At 37.0% G+C, this 13,649-nt stretch overlaps 1 protein-coding gene across 5 annotated transcripts in view; it reads left to right on the plus strand.

The window, feature by feature from the left end:
• Nucleotides 1-13,649, plus strand: part of NPAS3 (neuronal PAS domain protein 3) — a 594,775-nt gene that overhangs the window by 83,881 nt on the left and 497,245 nt on the right. For 2 of the 5 annotated variants that reach the window (XM_036383697.2, XM_036383700.2), the window contains one exon: nucleotides 1,693-1,782. The exons of 2 other annotated variants lie outside the window; for them this stretch is intronic. In XM_036383697.2, the coding sequence (XP_036239590.1) occupies nucleotides 1,693-1,782 (90 nt within the window). Of the gene's footprint in view, nucleotides 1-1,692; nucleotides 1,799-13,649 lie in introns of all 5 variants that reach the window. One more of the 5 variants, XM_054515085.1, reaches the window with a different exon arrangement.

Below are 13,649 nucleotides of genomic sequence, written 5' to 3' on the forward strand. Positions count from 1 at the left end.
CAAACAAAAAACCCCAAAACAAAAAATGGCCCAGGGAGTTCAATTTGGGGATTTTGTCAGTTGGTGTGATGGTGCACTGAAGATTTTGAAGATTGAATTTTCTTTGATGTAGGCATTTCTGTATGACTCAAAGTGAAGGGTTTGTGTCTCTCAGGCACACACAACATAGAGGAAACTCTCCTAGATCTCTTGTACTATCTGATGTAGTTCCCTGCAGATTGCACTTGTGTTTAAAATCTCATTTTAAGATACTTAAATTTCCTCATATGGTATATATGATACTTAAATGTCTCACTTAGAGGCCCTAGGTATCACAATAAATAAATCAATCTCTCTGGTAGTGTCTTAATTAGTGAATGCAGGAGTATGCCAGAATTCAGAGGTGCTTGCTCCTGCTTTCATCACAGTTGTCTTCTTTCTTCTGCCTGTGGGGTCCCACGGGATGAAAACAGTGCTGAGGCCATCTCAGACCAGGTTTCTATCTTAAATAAGCAAGGAACCAGAGCTATGCAGACATGAATTTGTTTGCACTTGACACACTGTAGGTGCAGTCTTATTGAGGGAGGTCCTCAGTTTCCACAATAGATAACTTTCCATTTGCTCACAGAGCTTGTAGCTGGAGAATGATACCAGTTTTTTTCTCAAACCTGCAGTCTCAAATTACTGTTGAAATGATTTTAAAAACCAAGATTAGCTTAGAGCTATGTAGATGTTAATACTATAAAAATAATGATGACATAAAATAATTCTCTACTCACTAGAATATTTATTTGTAAAAATCACAGCCTAAAATTCTACATTTGAAAAACCAGTAAAATTTCTCAAATAATTTATCCTTACTCCAGTGAAATACCATTAAATTACAAGGGAAAAAGGTATTAATTTGTAGAAGATACAAAAGCATCTAAAACTGTTTTTATTCCAGAGAAGAGGGAGGGAAAAAAAAGAAAATTGGTGGGTACTGTTTTGTGTGCAATTCCCAAGTATATTTTAAAAACAACATTGAATTTTTATAGCCAAATTATATTTTCTGCTAACGGGGAGCTGGGGAGGGATGAATAAGAGAATGATTGACAAATCTTTTAGGGCCTGATTTTACAAGATGCTGCGCACCTCCTGATTGCTGCCAATCACTTTCATTTTCTTTCAGTCGATCCGAGAACATATGGCATTATTCAGATGGTGCTGAGCACCTTCAATCACAGTCCTCATAATACCACAACATCCTCATTCTGTGCAAATGTGAGAATTGCTGTTGACATTTTAAATTGGAGGGTTATTTGGTCTTTGTCTGGACAAACTCCCAGCTGACACAAATGAATGTTCTGCCTGAAGAAGGATTGCAACAGTAAACAATAAATAATCAATTGTAAAAGCACTACTGTATTTATACAAACTATGTGGAATATCAACTTGATTTATAAAATTCCATACCTCTTCCACTTTTATTTGATGGGGGAAAAAGCACCATTCTTGTGGAGAATTGAAGTTTAGTTTACTCTCAGTGCAAATTTTGAAAAGTGGAAACTGTGGGTGTTATGTGCACAAGGCAGTTGATTTAAAGAGATCAGAAAGGCATTTAATTTAAAAATAAAATTTAAAAAATCAATTTCAACATACTGATTTGTCCTGCATTACAGTTACCTGTAGAGATCCTCTAGTCATGTCTATCTGTTTTTGATGCCTCTACAGAATAACTGTCCAGCATCCTCTGCCCAACCAATCAGAATGTAGGAAAATCTACCGATATGACGGAATCTACTGTGAATCTACCTACCAGAAGTATGTTGAAATCTGTGTGAGTCTTGCCTCTAGCTCGTGCATTTAGTGCTCGTGCTCTCCTGCTATTCCGAAATTACACGTGTGTTGAAAGCGTACACTTGTGTGCAAAACCTCTACAGCAGGGACAGAAGTATGTTGTTTAATTCTTTGGGATTGTGCTCTAAAAGCTAAAAAGCAAATAAAAAACCCTAAGACTTTTCTAAATCTCTTAGGTATGCTTCTGTACAGTGCAATAAACAAGAGTGTACACGCTAGAAAATCTAGGCAAAATGTATTGCACAGGTGCTTCACATCTTAGGGATTTGAAAGGTGTGTTATGTATAAATTAGCTGTCACTTTTTTCAGTCATGTAATGGAATGATGAGTTGTAATTTGCATAATCCTTTAAGAAGTCAAATTATACTGTCATGTAGCAGACTTAACATGCTAGCTAGGATTTCATAGCTTTGCAGCTAATTAGTATGTAACTTACAGGACAGTTAAATTGAAGTTGAGTCCTCTTTCTTTGCAGTCATTTGCCTTTGTCCGTTGCCCTAACAGAGCCTGCTTTTGTGCGTAACTCAAGATCATTACTGGTGCTTCTGACAAAAATGCTGTTGCTCTGGGCAGGCAAATGCAAAGGGCTTGACTTCTGTTAGTTCTGCAAGCAGTGAAGTTTCTATTTTACTGCAACAAGGATTTAATTATCTATTTCAACATAGAATTGAAGAGTATATATATTTGACAGGTGTGTTGCAGATGATTTTGTATTAATATATTGCAAATGCATTATGAATTCTGTTATCTCGCTGGATTTTGAAACTGCATTCTGTCACTTAGTGTTTGCTTTTCATGCTCCACCTATATTCCTGTTTTGTATACCAGTGTTACCATTATCATCCTCTGTATAACATTTCATTTTCTGAAAACCCCTTAAATTCTAAAAATTAGTTGTGCTGTGCATTAAAACAAACTGTTTCTTTGGCAAGGGCAATCATACTCATTACAGTTGTTAAGATCATATTCTCTCATTCCCTCTTTTGATTCTATAACCTGCTGCTTGTTTCCTGAATCTTTTCTCTTAGTAATAGGTACAACCACATCAGTAAAAGCTGTCACTTCGATGTAAATGAAGACTATCGTTTTGGTTTACAGAAGTGAGAGGAAAAGAGAAATCTAGATTTATCAAAATAATTACAGCATCAGTGTAACTTGGTGAGCCAAAATGAAAATCTGACCTCTTGCTTGGCTTTTTTTTTTGTGAGTGGCTACTTTTGGTGTGAGATACGACTTATTCGTGATATACATAGACATAAACACTTTCTGAACTCTTTGAATTTTTCGTGGCTTTTCCCTTTTATCTCTCTAAATAATGACAGTGTCCAGGGTAACTGAAGCAGTTTACATCTAGTATGATTTTAAATGTTACCGCAGAACTGAATTTCAGTGTTTTTGCTTCTCTTGTAAGTTCAGTAAGCATAAAAATATATTCATTTATTTAAACGTATGAAACAGATTTGTTGTGCAATATTTATATCAGTTTTTAGAACAACTTCAGATTTTGAAACTTTGTGGAAATAAGAAAACTTGGCACAGTTTGTCATGAGTGTTAAATACGGTGATGGCTTCACTCTGAATGCTGCAATACAGTTGATTATCTTGATTTCATTTTTTTTTAATTAGGTAAAATTTATAGTCAGTATACTTAAAACAAGCTAGCTGTGCTGCCCACAAAATGAAATAGTTGATACTCCTATGTAATTGCAAACAAAAATTGGCAAAATCCAAAAATCAGATTGACTGTGAAACAATGTTGATTTTGATAGTTTGTCATTTCTGAAATGTGAGTTCTGAAGTATTATAGCCCAGTTCACCTTGCTTGTAAAAAAAATAGATTATTTTGGGAAGCTAACAGCTAGATCTTTCTGGAGAAGATATAGAGTCCTTTTTGATTAGTGAAATTTTCTCTTGGTTCTTCTTCCATGCCACTTAAACTCTCTCAGGCATTCTTTCTCTCTTCTTCCCAATGGATGTTTTTGGTAATGTATTACCATAGTAATTTATTTCCAAAAATATTACAGAAAGTTTCTGAAAACTGCTCACTAATCAAGACCAAAAAAAAAATCAAGCTATTTTCATAACACTTTGAAAGCCTTTAGTGTTTCAAAACATATGAAAATTTGGTACTAGATGTTCATGTGCATTTCAGATGCTCAGTCTCTCTCCTGATTAGGTTGGGAAAGGAAGAATGGATCTAAAAATGCTACTAGCTGTTAGGAGAAATGGCTGTGTGACTCCTTTCTCATGTAGGGAAATTTTTGGACTGGACACAAAGCAGCAAACTGCTTTATTCTGAAAGCTACAGGAATTTTAAGGGCTGGCCAGACAGACCAGAACAGGACAAAGAATCATTGATTTTGGAGCTTGACTTTTTTCCTGCCTAGTAATTTTAAAATTAAAAGAAGTGTTATGCAGAGAACCTACTCTGGACTTATCCTTAAGCATGTACCTGCTAAAGGTATTTTGTGTAAAGCTACTTAGCTGTTGAAATTAAGATATTCTGATCCTTTCTGTAAAAAATTCAAAGGATCATACCATAACCTTCTATGCCAAAAATACTTTGCAGAAAACTTTTAGGGAAGTAACATTTATAAACAAATTTTAGTTCTAATAAATACTGGAGATAACCATTTGTAAAAGTTCTTAAAAGCATGGATTAGTGAATACATTCTAGTATTTAAAAAAATTGCAGATAGGTATTTGTGGTACAAATTCTTGAGGAGCTGGACTAATGGTTTGCTAGCTAATATATACAAAATGGGCAAAAATAGTAAGTATTCTTATACAGATTTATCTAGACTCTTTATGATATTCGTGCAACTGAGTGTAACAGCTGCTGCTGGATCCCTCACTTGGAATAGAGTGGAACATGCAATTTCAAAAGATGCTGGCAAAAGACAACAGATTTCTCCCCTCCTACATTGTCCCTCACCTTGATTGCCATGGGCCCGTGGGCTTTTTAGGTCACTGAAGATGTAAATACGCTCTTTAAAAAGATGTAAAGTAAGTTTCAAAATCATTACAAATAATTTCTATGTTCACAAGTGGTGGGGACTTGTCCTAAGCTAGGGAGGTAAAACCAGAGGTCTATCAGTTACTGGCCTGGAATACAGCTGTCTGTCAACTCCTAAATATTTCTTTTTCTTTTCCAGTTGCCCCAGCTGTAGCAAGGTATGTCCAGGCCCTTCTTTTGTGATGTCAAACAAAACTGACAACAAAAAAAGATCTTTCTTGTTCAGTTCTAACTAATTTGCTATAACTAAACTTCCAAGGTTTTTCCCTCTCCCCAGACTGAGAAATCTTTCTTCTGCTTGCTCAGACAGCCCTGGTTTGCACTCTTCCTCACCTTTATGGAGTGTCAAACAGTGAACAAAGGAGAGCTACTTGTCCATGCTCTCCTTTTATTTGTTGCTAAATTACAAAGAATACTGACATGTCAAAAATGAGCAGTTTTGCCTGTCTGCAGGGAACCTGTTGAGTACAAGCAGAGGATATCTCAGGATTTTTTTGTTCTCAGCCTGGAAGCCACTTCAAAAATGACCCTTCAGGGTATCACCTGGTTGGCTGTTGTGTGTGATCTCCCAAGCAAGGGTGGAAGAATCATGTCTACCTTACTTTGTCCTGTCCATATTAAGGAGACTTAAAGGTCATGTCTCTCTTCAGGAATACAGAAAACAGGGAAGAGTTCTGCAGTAAGCTGTTTCTTCTGAAATCAAGAGCATCAAATAAATATGTAAGGAAAACACTTCATTTAAATCTCAAAAATACAGCTATGGTCTTATTAGCTCTTTTTATTTCTCAGCAAGTTAGTGAAATGAACATAGAAAGAAGGCTCAGGGATTTCAGTTTAGGGGAGCAACCTGTCCTGGAATGTGTAGCTTGATTACATACAAATGTTCATCCTGAGCCTGTAAATGCTCAAAACATCCAAACTTAATAGACCAACATAAGCTCCTGTCAGACTTCATGTTGAATCAAATGCATAAATATTTCTACAAATAAGAAAAGGAAGTGCAAGCCTAAGCTATTCCATTCAGTCTCTAAAGACATTTATATATTTATCAGATTGATATAACAAAATCAGGATTGGTTTGCATATATGAGAAATCTAATGGCCACACTAGTCAACACAAATGAGAATGTAAACCTTTTAATAAGCTTTCCTGGGGTTTCTAGTGAGGGAATTCAACCAGCTGCAGAGCATGGGAAGATGGGTACTTGAAGTGGTCCATAGTGCCCACCATCAGTGTCCACCTTAAGGTGGATAAAGCTGTAAAAACCCTGCAGAAGAGGAGCTAGTGGCTCCAAATGGAGAGTCTTGTCTTTGTCAAAGTGGGTTAGAACCCCCAGCGGGCCCCTTGCATCTGGGCCTGCTGGTTCAGGTCAATCTAGTCATTGAAGCAGCACAGAAAGGCTGGTGATGCCTGAGCAGTTGCTATTTTTCTCCATCTTGTTTCTTACTTGTGGTGCTGCACATAAATTGCCTTAGAAAAACATAAGTCTCTTCAGAACTTTTGTCTGTATATTCTGACTCATCTGTTGCTATATAGCTAAGGAAAAGATACACCAGTCTTAAACAATTATTTTAGCTCCAGGAAAAAGATATAACATGTAAGACAACAGGACTATCATTCAGGCTAATACTGAAGGGTACATAAGTATTTTTTTCCAACAATGGCTTCAGGATCCCATGTTTAGGGGTTAACTTGAGAGAACAACTGAAGAAGCCTCTATTTAATTTACTCTGCTCTAGTAAAACAGGAAGGAGAGGTTGCATCTTCTTCCACAGTAGATTTCACTTTGCAGCAATGTTCCATCACTTCACAGCTTGATTTTCCTTCTCACAATGTGAATTTAATAGATGTATTTGAAGAAGATACTAAATATCTCCTCTTCATAAATTTGACCTCTTAGAAAATTTTGAAAGCTTAAAACCCAATTCATTCTCTATCAGCAAAAGGCAGAGAAGCCACTGCTATACTCAAGTGACAGGCTTTTAACATAAGTCAACTGATCCTTACAGCCTCAGTGTGAGGCTGCCTGGAAAAACTTTATCTCTGTTACCACTGCCTATGTTTGCTTGCCTTTGTGTAGCATTGAGCATATTTGTGGGTTCTCTGTTCTGAGGTGTTCTAGATGTCTTTTGTGGGAAGAAGAAAGGTGTCATTAACCAAATTTAAAACACATTCCAAAGTAGACCAACGTTTCCCTCGCACATAAAACATGAGTGGGCTTTCTCTGGGTAAGAAATGAGATTAGCTGTGGTACTTTAAAATGATTAATGATCACTGGCTAGTATTAAGTTGAACCTCTAATCCTTGGCTGATTGGAGCATTTGAGAGAACAGCACTCAAAAATTACCATTTTTTAGTAACAGAAATTGTCATTTTTTGATTATGATGCAGTTAGATGTTGCACTGGCTTTAAAGTTTTACTTTGAGATGATTGGGATGTAGCCTGAATAGAGAGTAGGTGTGATGCATACATGTTACCTGAAAATTTTCTTCCCCTGAAAAGTATAGGACCATATTTAGGTTTACAAAATGCTCTTCAGTCTATAGCTCAATACAAATTTTGAAGGTTCACTTAAGCTTTGCAGTATCAAATTGTAATATATGTCTGAGTCAAGTTCTGAAGTGAATTTGGTATTGTTCAATTAATGAATTAGGCAATTACCTTCATTAAACTGTCTGGGTCTTCAGGTCCTGTAGCCACACCCTTTCAATACAATATTAGTCACAGTTTGCTAATTCCCTGTTAAGACAGGTTTTTTTATATTGTACTGAAATTGCTTTTGCACGTCTTTCTCATTTCAGAAGGGGTCTTGTTCTGTTGTTCATTTCATGGGTTTTTTTTGATGGTGTGGTTTTGTAGTGCTTTTTTTTTCCCAGAAGTCATATTACTGGTTTCAGAAATGGGAAGATCAATTCTAATTATCTGTGACTGAGCTTTTCTGTGTATTCAGCAAGGTTTCACTTTTCCCATGCTCTTTTAGTAACTTGCTGCTTTGCACAAATACAGAAGCATTAATACCAAGTATATCCAAAATATGAATTTGGAAAGGAGTGAGAAGTTCATCTGGCTTACTAACAGCTTAGATGATCATTCCATAACTTGGGAAATAATTGTCCCACAAATATAAGGAGCTAGCTAAATACCTGCTGTAAAGCTCACATAAGTGGCAGGAGTTGTGGTAGCAAAGCTGTCCTGGGGCATTTTAAGTATGCTTTTGAATGATAGAACTCTAACTTTTTGTCTTCATCTGCCTTAAACAACAATATAAGATACTGACACAGTCTTGCAACTTCTAAGTCTTTTTAGAAGAAAGATGCTGATTATAAAAACTTCAGATGAAAGAAAATCCTGCTTCTTTTTAGATGAACAGTACTTACTATTGTTAAATATTGTTACCTTATTTTCTGAGTTTTTCCAATTTTATGTAGCAGAAGCATGCAAAATCCAGCATTAAGAAGCTGAAAAGTTCTCCTTTAATATTCATGATACTCCTTATTTCCTTCCACCTCTCCATTTAAATATCTGTAAACAGCAAACCAGTAATCATTTATCCTCCTCTTTGACCTGGGTTTCTCATTTTTAGCAAGGCAAGTTTTCCAGAATTTTGAATGCTTCTTGTAGCTGATTAAGGCTTTCTAGTTGGAATACTAGTATAGTCCTTTAGTTGTTCCTGTGGGAATGCTTGGGGATCACAGATATAAACTAGAACCATGTTGTTACATGCTGTTTGAAACAGATTCTCGTCTCAACATCTGTAGTGATTTATATAATCCTTTCCTATTGCTACTCCATGTTTACTCCCTTGTACATCAAAGGATTTTTTTCACTGCTCTAGCCAGGGTATTGCACTGTAGGCTAATATTAATTTGGTTATCCACCATCATCCATATGCCTCATTCTAGCATATTATATTGTCTTTGTTTGGAATGTGTGCTCTTAGTTATGAGATAGACAGCTTTGTGCTCAGCTGTGTTAAAACACATCTTATTCAGGTGAGCCCAGGCTGCCATGCAATCTGTGGAACTGACAACTCCCCAGTATTTACCATTTTATTATCTTTTGTGTCATCTGCAAATTTTACTGGGAAGGATTTCATGTTTTCTTTCATATCACTGATTTATTCTCCTGCACAGGTACTCCGTAGGGAATAAAGGGCTCATGGAGTTCTTTCCCTGCTCGGAGTACTTGGGGTAGATCTAATCCATATATCAGAGCTGCTGGTCATAATGTCTGGGAGCAGATTAGGGCTGCCGGCACTGATGAGTTGCAACCAGGCAGGGGCAGTGAGTCATGAGCACTCTTCACTTGCAGCAGTATGAGATGGCTGCAGCCTCCTTTCAAGTAATGTGAGGCTTGTTTCGCATAGTGATGTTGTTGAAATACAGAGACAATTCTCCTTTGAAAATTTGTGCGTTTGTAGTGATGGCTGCTAGTAAATTCCCTTCTTTTTTTTGTTTTTTGGAAAGCTATTTCTGGAAACAAAGCTAGATTATTTGCAAATGGTTAGCAAATTTAGTTACTGTGTTTATCTAAACAGAAGAGCCAATAGGTAGTTTTTGGAAACCCTGAAATCTTTCATATTAGTTTCCTTCCTTAATGAATTATTTTTAATAGCTTTTCCAAATGGTGCTTTTATTTAGAACTACATGTGTTTTTCAGATGAATAGAAGATTAAATGATGAAATTAGCAAGCATAAGGCTCTATTGAAAAAAAGTTCAGCGTTTACTAAAAATGAACCTTTTGTTAACATTTTGTTCCTCATTTTTCTTCCACCTCCCAAAATGGGAACCTCAAAATCGTGTTCTAAATATTGTTTAGTTTGGTTTTTTTTTTAATTTGGCTACTTAGAAGCCCTTTACATTGCTGTATCTAATTTTAAGGCTAAATTGTTATTTAACAATCAATTAATTCTTCTACCTGGCCATAGGGTTTTATGATGCAAAAGTGACACAGCTCTCATTTCACATCCAGATAGAGCTATATCGCTAAACTTTGAACTTATTTATAAAGAAACTGTTATCATAAACATGCTAAAATTCTATTATGATGGTGATACCTATAGTCAAAGTATTTAATACTGATTTGCTTTCCCGTTAAGACAAATAGTACCTCAGTTAAAACATGTGAATATTTAAGTCTTCATCATGTCAAACTGGTGTACAGAAAACAAGACTTGTATTGCACTCTGTAAAATTTTACTTTTCTTGTTGTACAGATATTTGTCAGGTGTTTGTGGTCTTAAAAGTTCCACGTTCACACTCGTGTATATGTACATATATGCACACATATAGAACATGCACTTTTGAAAAGAAAGAAAATTCAATAATTTTAAGGAAAAAGACAAGCAGAAAGCATATTTCTACCTAAGTATAATAGGAAGGTGAAAATTTTTAATTGTTTTAGGTATGACACGATTCTCTATTATTGTTTCAAAAAGCTACAAAAAAAAAAAACCAACCCAACGCCAAAAAAACAAATAACAAGAAAATCACTGTAAAATATGAAGTAAAAATTATATAATGGAGTTTTGCCCATAATTTCTGGGAAATAGGGATTAAATTTCTTGTGGATACCAAACAAAAAATTTGGTCAACAAGAAGGAAAGACATAGTCTGTCACTCTTCAAATTTTCTGCACATTGAGCTACGGGAGACCCATGAAAGGAGATAACTTTGCCTGTTATAGTAGCATTGAACTTTGTCTTATGGTTTCACAAGGAATGTTGGGTCTGTGCCATCTTTGAGATTACAGACTGTGATGCAGAGTAGTTTAAGATGCTGTATCATGTACCATTTAATCAGGCTGCACTACTTGGAGTATGTGTTGCGTACTGGGAATAATTTGCGTGTAGTCTTTCCAGCTGCATCTATATAAAAGGTGAAATTCCCCCACCTCTGCACAAAAGTCAGCTAAATGGACTGTGGGGAATGGAGCAGCAGTTGAATGAATTAATTTCATGTAGCTGTCCATAGCTAGCTGTGACACTGCAGTGTGTTTCCTCCACAGCTGACTCACAGCCAGGATCTGTACACATCTTTGTGCAGGTCTTGGGCTGCTGAATTTCAATATGTTGATCAATTATCTCCTTGCCTAGAAGTATCCTGTACAGTTTCCCACCCTCTTGCTAAATTCCAGTGACTCATTTACTGCCTGGGGCAGTAGTCCTGCAAGCCTTGTGACTGCACTGGACTTCATTAATTATGGTTTTTACCTTTGATACCTCTAAGATCATTGCTGTGTTAGGAGAGGCTGCTGTCTGTGTCATGGTCCCCTTCTGCATATCCTTTCATGTAAGCCACTCTACATCCTGCTTCACATGGCTGGAAGAGAGGGGCTGTTGTGAAACTCCCCTTTCCCCTGTAGAAAATCTGTCATTTCTAGGAGTGCTCTCCACTGGCAATCCTCAGTGAGGAACATGTAGATGGTCCAGGCACAGTGAGAGAGCGCAAAGATTTTCAAGCTGTAAAAGGCTTTGTGTAACCAGTCAAACTGCAGGGTGCAATCAGTTTGCCAGCCTGGTAGTCCTGGGACTGTCTGGAAGCATCACAGGGTTGCAGACACTCTCTGCACTGGGCTGTGCACTAGGCAGCCTGACACCCATGTAACAGTGACTAGTACTGAGCAATGGATTGGTTGTAGCTTGCTTTGGTATGGCATGTACCATTCCTTTGTCTAGCAGTATTTTCTTTGCATCAAGAATGCTGCTGTGCTCTACATTTTGAGCTACATGTTATACTAAAAAGGGCATTCATATTTTGCTAACTTGGCAGGTTGAATGGGTTTTGTTATTTAGTAGGTACAGAGAGAAATACTGAACTAAGATTAAGAGCAGAATACAAGCCAAGTCTATACTATATTTTGGTATAGCTTGATCAATTGGAGCTATCTAAGTGATGTAGTATCCCACTTGGACAAAGATCCATCAGCAGAAACCTCTACACATGTACTATTTTACTTGCAAAACTGTTCTTTTACTGATATTGCTTGTTTTGCTAAGAAGTGATGACTTTTCTGTATGAGTCAAAAGCTGATCTTTGCTGATATAGCTGATTACATGCTTAGTGCTTTGCCACAGTGGTGTACCAAGATTGCTCTATTGGCAAAATGCTCTCATGCCAACCTCATCTGATTTTAGTAATTCACTATTCTTGATTTCAGAGCTCAACAAAATAAGACTCCTATTGTAGAATATGAAGGGACATTAGTTGCTCCTTGACTCTGTAGTGAATAATCATTGGGATAAAGAGACTCAAGAGCTGTACTGCATTTAAAAATCAATCCTATTTTTCATAATATAATTAAATTTTTTGTCATTTCAGATATTCTTGTTGTAGACTTGCATTAAGGGTGAGAAACCTAATCTTCTGAGTTGCTTGACTTATTTGACATATTTTACTTATTTCAGTTTTGGTCTCCATAGAATCCTGCTGATGGTGTGATTTGCCTGATTGTGACAGTGTTAAATCACACATGGTCGATCTCCTTTGCCTTGAAATCAAATGATGTAAACAAAAACTTTCCAAATGTATTCTGATCGTTTTCACCCCCTCAAAATCTCTCAGCCAATATTGCAGTGAAAAGCCTGGCAGTCAGAATCTAGTCAGGCACAAAGCCTCGCTGTGTGCTTCGGGCAACACCTAGATCTGGTGCATAAGGCAGCATTTTATGGTTATCATAGCAGGAGGCCTTCTTGCTTCCTGGGGCAGCAGCTTTTAGAGCTGTTGCATTGCTGCTTGATTACTGGTGATGGTTGTGTTACATGCTGGACCCAGTGTGACTGAGACAGCTCTGATTCATATCACTCTGGGGAGCACCAGGCATGTATCCAGACCATGCATCAGCATCAGTGGTGACTGTGCCATTGAAATTGCTGGAAAAGGCATGGAATCACATAATCGTCCATAAAGGAGTACTAGTGGATGGCAGTGAAGTTCACAGCTGGTAAATTTGTATCTTATGGGATTGTGGTACTGTGTAATAGGCAAAAGCTCTTAAGTTTACAGAACAGGTTAAAGCAACTTCATTAGATAGGGATTTTTCCATTGTTGATGTTGGCTTATTTTTACCTCACCTCCTCACTAAGTGCATTTGAAAGTTATAAAAAAAATAATTTGTGTGATGTCAAAAGAAGAGCTAATCAACTGCTCCAGGTCTAGGTTGTATTTTGAAGGTTAAACTGAAATCTAATTGTTGACATTATCAGTAATGGAATGAAATGCATTCCAAAAGGTAGAAAATCACATTAGCTTTTCTGAATTTTCTACACCCCAAATTTTTCCGTTTCTCTCACTCAGATATTTTGATGTAGTCCTGCAGCAATACCTATTTTGCAAGAATAAAAGTAGTCCAAGCAATGAACTATTCATCCTTCCCCCTAGTTTACACCAGATACAATCTATTTTAGGTTGAAACCAAGGGATATATTGTGTGCCTTAATATGGGGGGGACTCTGCTCTTAGAATCTTTTAGGAATTCATAAGAAGGGGGATCAAATACCATGTTGTATAGATGTTTAGAAAATTTTTATATGGAAATTGGTTGACCCTTCAATGCATTGGCTTTTATTAGAGTAAGTCCTGTTTTTCTCAGGAATAGTTTAAGGAGCTTGTGACCTTCTCTGAGCTTCCAGGCTTGTAGAGCCTCCGAGCTGAGTGCTTTTCAAGGGATAGTTAGCACTGGCCAAAAGATGCTGCAAATATCCGTACGGGGACTTGGTGGCACAGCAGCAATATGTTCATGGTTGCAAATGGGAGTTTTGTTGGGTTTTTTGTTGTTTTTTTGCTGCTGGAGAGCACCACAGTCCTGATGTGTG

This window comes from Molothrus ater, chromosome 6 (genome assembly GCF_012460135.2).
Source record: "Molothrus ater isolate BHLD 08-10-18 breed brown headed cowbird chromosome 6, BPBGC_Mater_1.1, whole genome shotgun sequence".
In the NCBI taxonomy this organism is placed as follows: domain Eukaryota; kingdom Metazoa; phylum Chordata; class Aves; order Passeriformes; family Icteridae; genus Molothrus; species Molothrus ater.